Genomic DNA, 8,485 nt, shown 5'->3' with positions numbered 1-8,485 from the left:
GCTGTTTCAATGATGCATACGTACTATGGCGCGTTACAGACCGCCCCTTTGGGGTGGCCTACGCGCCTCCTTTCCCTGGTGTATCAGGGCCTCAGCTGCCAGAACGGCAGCCTCCGAGGCCCCAATCCACCCCTTTTCAGGCCGCAGGGGAACGGCAAAAGGCCGCTTCCCCAGGGCCCTGGAAAGGGGTGTCCTTGGGGCTCAAGCCCCAAGACACCCGGGCGATGGCGGGGAGAGGAGAAAGGGGCCAGCTTGGCCCCTTTGGTTTTTTTTCTTCTTCTTCTTTTTCCCTCTTAAGAGTTAAGTTATAGTGCTTACATTGACATGATGATAAGTCAATTCATGTTTTTGGGGTCAATTTTTTGATTGCAATTTCTAAATATATATGTGAGTCTATACAGTATAGAACATGATTTAATAACCATACTTTCCAGTAGGAATATTGAGGCAGACTGGAAAGTGTTACGGATGTAAACAAAAGGAAATTTAAAAGAAAAAAGGAGCAAAATAATGAAGAGATGATAGAAACCAGAGACAGAAGGTGTATCCTGCTTTAAAGTTTAATGATAAAACTGATATGCCATTGTTATTCCAGTGTTAGGAATGGGGAAACTGAAGCTGAAAAGAGACATAGGCAAGAGACACAAGGCAACCTTATTTCCAACAGTTCTTTTCTCCATTCACACTCATATCACATTTTGACTTAAAAGTTTAATGATTTCTCTTGAATAAACCAACTTTTCTAATGTATACTGAATTTCTATTCTTCCTCCCATCTCTGGAATGAATTAAAAACTTTTAAAGACTGCCTTTTCAGGGTTAAACTTTTATTTTTAAAGTGGGTTTCCATAATAATAAAACATTAACAGAAAGGGTTATACCAATCTTAATAGCTGTATAACAAGTAGTGATTTCTCCAGAGAAACTGTAGCCATCATTTTGTATTTGTGAGCTGGATAAAACTTCAACAAAATTTTCCCTGGATTAGAGCTGTTAAAGGTAGCTGAGAGAAAATGGTGGCAGCCCTACGCTAATAAATGAATAGATAGACAAATAAAAATAATCCTCAGATCACAAACACAGTGGCTTCTTCCCAGAGAAGAATTCTTTTCATTGTACAGCTGTTCTGGTTCAAACACAGGTTTCAAAGCTTCACAAATGTTCTTGTTCATGAATGTCCTCAAGGTGTGCAGAATATCTTTCTTATTTGTTCTTCCTGTAATGTGGCAGTTTGCTGTATATTCTGTATATGGAGTCAACTGTGCTTGTAATTTAAAAATATAAGAACATCAAAAGCAAACATACATCAAATTTGAGATTTATGTTTGGGGCAGTGAGCTTCAATGTTATTGGAGAACTATGGTAAATATGAAGGATAGCCACCTTGAATACTCAGTATTCAATGTAAAAGAATATGTTTGCAGTTAATGTTTTTTAAATTCCATATGTTTTTAATTGTCATATTTTATATTTTACTGTTGTTAACCGCCTGGATTGGTTTGCCAGAGGGCGGTATACAAATAAATATTATTATTATTATTATTATTATTATTATTATTATTAATGTTTACAGTAAATTCAATTTGATCTTAAGACAATACTGTATACACTATCTTGGTGATGCAAACCAGTGTAATGCTCTTTCATGCCTATGTAAGACACTTTTGGTGTAGTATGCAGGGATGTTTGGGGTTCATAGAAGAAGGTGCCTTCATTGTCAGAGAAGAGTATCTGGCATGTTCCCAAACAGCTTGAATGTTGGCAAGGCAGCCTTCTGTTTTGTGAGAGATACCTTTCTATGTCATGTCCACCCATCTCACTGTTGCTGCAAGGCCCACTGTCATTTAAGCCCATGCTGCTTAATTGCCACTGCTGCCATGTATTGCACTGTAGTTGCATGTGGCAGTGAGATTACAGCCATTGTTTTCTTATCTGTATGTTTATTTCTTGTCATGACTGATGGAAGAGCTTTCAATGATTTATGTATATTGTTAATTTCTCCTTCCACACACCCACCAGTCCTATGAAGATCTTGTTCAAAGGTTGGAGCCAGTAATTATGGAATTGGAAAGGCAGGAAAATGTGCTTGTAATATGTCACCAAGCTGTTATGCGCTGTCTGCTTGCTTACTTTCTGGACAAGCCTGCAGGTAAGCAACTCATATAAAAGGTTTGGAGGTTTTTCATCTTTGTCAGTAGTAATTTCCATATGGGTGACTACTTGCTATCTTGTCTATCAAGAGCTTCACGTCCTAAAAGAGTAAATTTATGTGGTGCTTTTGAATGAGAGATTTTTGTGACCCATTCAAGAATACCATTCCACATGGTCAAGGTTAAGCAGTTCTGTCACTCAGGCAGTTTGGAAGAGTTCCCATTTTTGAGGTGTACTGCCAAAAATAACTTTCCAGGTTCTGAGTTCATGGATGACAGTTTTGGTCATCAGATGTTGTGGAACTGTAGTTCCCATCAGTCCAAGCCAGCAAAATTCACAGGGACAGATTATGAGAGTTGCAGACCAAATGTCTGGAGGGTCACAGCTGACCTGCTTTAACTGGAATAGGACTGTTTTTGCTTTGTTCTCCGGGAACCGTTAGGCTTGGCTGGTGCTCTGGCCTGACCGAGCTCTTAGATCATCTGAGGAAGTCATTGTTTGATTTTTCTGGCCAGGTAAGGAAAGAAGAGAGTGGGTTTTCTCTGTAGAAACATTTTCTCTGGGCAGACTTCTTCCTAGATATGTCAGCCTGGTGCCTCATGGTGGAAGCTTTAGGTAGACAAGATTTTATAGGTGCAGACTTAATTTTTGGACTATTTTTATATATATTTTTTCTCCCAAGAGTTTAAATTTTTACCTGGACCTGCTGCTGTTGAAGAGTTATTCTTGTGCATTTAAAAATGTGGGTGACCTAAAAAATGAATTTGCAGTTACCTAGCAGGAGATAGTCCTTTGTCTATTTTTATGTGGTAGCTTCATTTCCATATGGAAATGAAATTTATTTCTGTTAATTATTTGTTTAATCTTTATGTGTAATTTTTCTATTTTAGAAAAACTGCCTTATCTCAAGTGCCCACTGCACACTGTCTTAAAATTAACCCCAGTGGCTTATGGTAAGTTTTTCAAAATGTAGCTTGTAAAGGTATTCATATCTCATCCAGTAACCACAGTAATTTTGAAAAACATTATGCCTGTTTACATTGTTGTCCTGTTTATGTATTGTGTTGGCACAGGTTTGACTCATGCCATATGAGTTCACTTATACAACTGTTCATACAGTTTGGAAGTCCCTACCAACAATGCAATGACCCAAAGCCTCTCACCCCTTTTTAAACAGTGCAGCCTCCCAACAGTAACATCTCTGCTGGCTGGGTGTGATGATAATGATAGAATGTATGGTGTTGTATGTAGGTATAGAAAGCCCACTGATGTGGTGGTTTGGGCATTAGACTACGACTCTGGAGACCAGAGTTCAAATCCCCACTTGAGCATAAAAATCCACTGGCTGACATTGGCAAGTCACACTCTCTCAGCCTCAGAGGATGGTAACAAACGTTACGTGTTTCAAATGTTTTATGTAACAAATGTTTGAATCCTGAATTTAAACAAATTCAAATAAAAAGGATTGTTGTTGTGTCTATTCCAGAGTATTACGGGTTCTGAAATCCTGGGGTTGTTGTTGTTCTTGAAGTAAAGAGATTTAAAAACAAAGCAGAATGCTTCGCCATAATTTTATTTAGTAACTTCTATAAGAGGAGGAGGAGGAAGCCAGGACTGTGGTGACATCTAGTGTCCAGATTATATTATGAAATGTAGATAGTGAGGGACAGACTTTAGGCTTCTGGGATTTTCCTTGTTTTTTTAAAAAAATAAATGATAGTTGTCATTATCAATTATCATCATCAACTGGTATCAGTTGCAATGTTGTCGTTCAAGACAAATATACTTAACAGGATTAAGGAGTAGAGTGCCTCTGAGCTTGTGGCTCAGGTGATCCATTTAACAGAAAAGTGTCCTACCAGTCTTGTGTCTGACTAGATAACAATGGATCCAATGGTCTACAAAGATAGATAAACCAAGTATAAGTTTTCTTGGGTCAGACAACACTTCTCAACGTTGCAGTAAAATTATTTTAGCTAAGCTTCACCTAAGACACACATAATCACTTGGACTGAGAGAGATGCTGTTAAAAGACACTTGTTTCATTATTACCTCAGTAAGCTATAATTCAAAATCTTGGTTTAATCATGAATGTATAGCAGCTAAGTGTTATTTAGTATCTCAGTTTAAGCAATATAAGTTGAGCAATGTTAGGCCAATCTCCCCTGCAATGCAACTTCAAAAACCCTGTAAAATGTTCATTTAAAAAGAGAGAGAGAGAGAGAGAGAGAGAGAGAGAGAGAGAGATAAAGGAAAGTCTATTTCCAGCTGGCCCTGGCTAAAATTATTCTTCTCTTTCTTTTCACTTCTTCTTTTTGGTGCATTTGTTGCAGACTGCAAATGGACTTCTAAATTCAACCCTCCAAGATGGCTTGCTATATTATATTCCTGTTTACTCTTGGGAAACTCATTTTCGTGCAGTCTTTTCAGTTGGACCAGATCATGTTGCCTTTCAGGATGATGATCTGGAAAATATCTCCTTCGGCCCTCAGTCATGATAGCTGTAGTTTGAAATGTTGATATCTTAACTAAAGCATGGGAAGGTACCTGAGACTGACATGATTCCTCCAGAGATTACTAAAAATCATATGGATTAATGGGCTAGAATGCTGGCAGTCCTTTTCACATTTATTTGCCAGCATTGATCCTCAGTGATTGTGATCTAGCTATTAACATTCCAGTATACAAAAAGATTGTAAGCACTGTTCCAATTGGTTTGCCAGGCACCTCTATTGGAGGCTCTGGCACTGGCTTGACTGGGAGAATGTTGTGGTGGAAGAACAAGCAGGTTTTAGTGTACACTGTTCCACCATCAGTCAGTGCTTGCTTTTACACTGTGTCATTGAGAAATAAAGTGATAAATCTGGTGAGGCACTATGGTGACCTTGTTGAATTTAAATTAGCCTTTGATAGCATACCCTTGGAAAATCACTGGGCAAACTGAAAATATTTTTTAAAAATATAAATCCCAAGCAAACCTTGATTTTACCATATTTCATAAAGGCCATGATTTTACTTCGCCATTGTATTTAATGGGACTAGAGCATCCACAGATTTTGGTATCCATAGGGGTCCTGGAACCAAACCCCATTAGATACCAAGGGCCCACTGTGTTTTCCTGAGACAAAATATAACCCACAGGAACATTTTCCATCACTAATACTAGTCAGGAGAGGAGTGAAACAGGGTTGTATGCATTCTGGCTCCTTTGATGTATAATCTTTATATTAATGCTATTGTAGAGTCTTTATTGAATTCTGACTTTCACTTTCCTAGATTAGCAAACTGCTTGATTCTTGACAGTCTCTGTCTTTTTCAGAAGTAGCTCTAAAGAGAGCACTCAAGTCATTTCCAGCATATTGTACTGAGGACCAACTTATAATAAACTATCAAAAGGCTAAAATTCTTGTTTTTTTTTTCTAAAAGGCCTGCCCAACACAGTTGGCAGAACAGGTTAGGCTATGCAAGTACCTGGGCAATATTCCAGTTAATGGGGATGCTCAAAAATCTATTACTATTGTACTTAGATGCTACTCCCCCCCCACACACACATAAAGAAGGTTCAGTTATTGTACCATCTGTGATAAAAAAAATTCCAAAGAAAGATGTTAGCCAAAATAGCACTCAGCCTTGCCTTTACCAAGACTTTCATCTGAAAGCAATACAGTTTAAATTCCTGAGAAATTTCTTTGTTGCTCCACATTCTGGTCCCGATATCTTAGAGAGAAAGCATGAATGGTTCCTTTAGAACAGGTATGGGCAGCCCAGGGGCATTTCCAGCAGGTTTCAGAAAAGGCCTCTCTTGGGCCTAAATTGACCCAGAGAACACACAAAATATGATGGAAATGCCTTCTATGCCCCCTTGTGGACACTGTGGGACCAGAAACCTTTTGGATGATATTTGCCAAAATTCTGTTTGCTGCTTGAGGGTGGTGGAAATGCCTTCCTTACCTCCAGAGTGTATTTGGGGGCAAATTTTTCTTTGCAAAAAACATTTTTGATCCTTGGGGACCACAAAAAGGGCCACACTTTGCCCAGTAGAAGCAAATTCCTGGTTTCATATTATTAGCTATTGCTCAAACAAAATTTTAACCTACTTGATTATAATTTTTCCCCCCTCCGAGTGAATGCTGTTGAGGAGAAACGACAGCAATATGGGGCTTTCACTGTCAGCTGTAGTACACCTGGGATTCTCCTGAGTAAAAGAGATAATAATAATAATAATAATAATAATAATAATAATAATAATAATAATAATAATGTTTATTTATGACGCCCCTTCCACCAAAGGACAGTACAACAAAACATATATATTAAAAAGCGAACAATAAAACACTACACTATAAAATACTACAATACTATAGTAATATGCTAAAAACAAGGCAAACAAAATCTTCCTCAGTCACTGCCCATCTTGGCCACCTTAGACATCCTCAGCAACTTAATCCAGTGAATGAAATTAACAAAGGATCTGAGAACCAAAACAAAAAATGTAGCAACAATGTATAGGAATGCAAAAATATATTACAACTATTGTGACAAATTATCATATTAGGGTGACATTATATATACATGTGTTATCCTTAATATGATAATTTGTTTGGCATAATACGTGTAATATTTTTGCATTCACATACATTGCTGTTGTTTTTGTTTGTTTGTTTGTTTGTTTTGGTTCTGTGTTTTGGTTTCTGTTGAGGTATGTGCAAGATACAATGTTATGGATTTCAGACTACCCAGGTACTGTTGATGATGATGATGATGATGATGATGATGATGATGTCCCTTCCAATTATTTGTGTGCCTTAGAGCTCCCTAAATATTGCAGATACTTCATATTGGCTCTTTTAATGCTCTTTCCCCTTCCTAGAGGGGAAATGCTCATATATTCCTTGCTCTCAACATCTCTGCCTATCTCAGTCAGGCATGTTGAAACAGTTGAACACATGCTTCTCTATTCTCTGTACCAGACGGACATGTCTAATTTGATAGGCAAAACTGATAATTTTTATGGTACCCTTCTTCTTGCAGAGGCTATGAATGAAATCCAATACAGTAGCAAAATTTTCTCTTTTAGCTCCTTCTTTTAGGGACCAGCTAGTCAGTCAAACTATTTCTGTAATTTTATCTGAAGTAGCAGGCCCCACTAGGTTCCTTATTGTGAAGATTAAGTTTTTGTCATAGTTTGCACATATGTTGGAATTTCTCCTAGACTTGCAATTTGTACCTTTGTATTTTCTAACTGGCCTGTGAATGTAATGTAAATTACTTTGGAACACATGGCTTAAGCTAAGGGCTTGCCACTATCAGAACTGAGCTTGCAGTCCTTACAAAAAATCCATTCCTGATTCTTCCCTCCTCAAAAGCTTTCTTCAGTTTGACAGCCTAAGTGGGGATGTGGGTCCAGTGGTTATCCTAAATAATTGGAGGTCAAAACCGTTCAAGATCTATTGCAAACCACGTAGAAACTCATCCTTAGATCCTCTTATCTTTCTCTGTGTTAGGTAACTGTTTTTTTAAAGAATACTTGTTAAAATGCTTGAAGTATTTTAATCACCTGCTCATGGCTATAGCTGTGTGTGTCAATTTGTTCACTGCTGTCTCTCTTTCACTTTCTTTTGATATATTCCTTTATATATATAAAACATGAAACAAACTTGGTTAGTTCCTTCTGTACTTTTTATTGATATTGGAACACTCAGAGCCTACAGTATTGAAATCAAGGCTATTAACAAAATCCCAGAGGTTGTTACCTATGAAGCAGTGTTGGGGGATGTCTCCTCCAACCCTAATGTAATGAATATGAATGACCAGTAGCATCCAAATTATGTTATAATAATTTGGGGTATAAGGCCTTTTCCAGTGTCACTTTATTGGTATGGGATTTACTGCAATGAATTTCCTTCATGTCATAAAACAAACTTCACTTTTGACAAATGTCAAAAGATTAGAATTACATTGGAAGGAGCAGTATTATGGCTTGATTTTTGTGACATTGCTAGATGGTCATAGGAACTATTAACATCATTGGGGGGGCACTTTACACATATAGTTTACCAACTTAGTTTTTCTAGAACGTGTTAATTAAGGTCTGTCAGTGTATCCCCAGTATTCCTTAGTGTCTGTGCTGAAGAATTACCATTTTGAACAATGGTGATTGAAGGAAAAGGGTTTTTGTTTTTGTACTTGTTGTCCTTGTTGAAATAAAATAGCAAAACATCTAAATACTGATATTTGTCTACAGGTTGCAAGGTGGAATCTATATTTCTGAATGTTGAAGCTGTAAATACGCACAGAGACAAACCACAGGTAAGATTCTCTTGCTATTGCAAAG

At 37.6% G+C, this 8,485-nt stretch overlaps 1 protein-coding gene across 1 annotated transcript in view; it reads left to right on the top strand.

Annotated features, from left to right (window-relative positions):
• Positions 1-2,010: 2,010 nt before the first annotated feature.
• Positions 2,011-8,485, top strand: part of LOC121920343 (6-phosphofructo-2-kinase/fructose-2,6-bisphosphatase 4-like) — a gene marked incomplete at its 5' end in the record, with an annotated part of 7,980 nt that continues 1,505 nt past the window's right edge. The window contains 3 exons of the mRNA XM_042447476.1: positions 2,011-2,149; positions 3,042-3,104; positions 8,396-8,479. Of these exons, the coding sequence (XP_042303410.1) occupies positions 2,011-2,149; positions 3,042-3,104; positions 8,396-8,479 (286 nt within the window). The remainder of the gene's footprint in view (positions 2,150-3,041; positions 3,105-8,395; positions 8,480-8,485) is intronic.

This window comes from Sceloporus undulatus, chromosome 2, assembly GCF_019175285.1.
Source record: "Sceloporus undulatus isolate JIND9_A2432 ecotype Alabama chromosome 2, SceUnd_v1.1, whole genome shotgun sequence".
In the NCBI taxonomy this organism is placed as follows: domain Eukaryota; kingdom Metazoa; phylum Chordata; class Lepidosauria; order Squamata; family Phrynosomatidae; genus Sceloporus; species Sceloporus undulatus.
The sequence above is the reverse complement of the archived record's forward strand: the minus strand, read 5'-3'. Positions and strand labels throughout refer to the sequence as shown.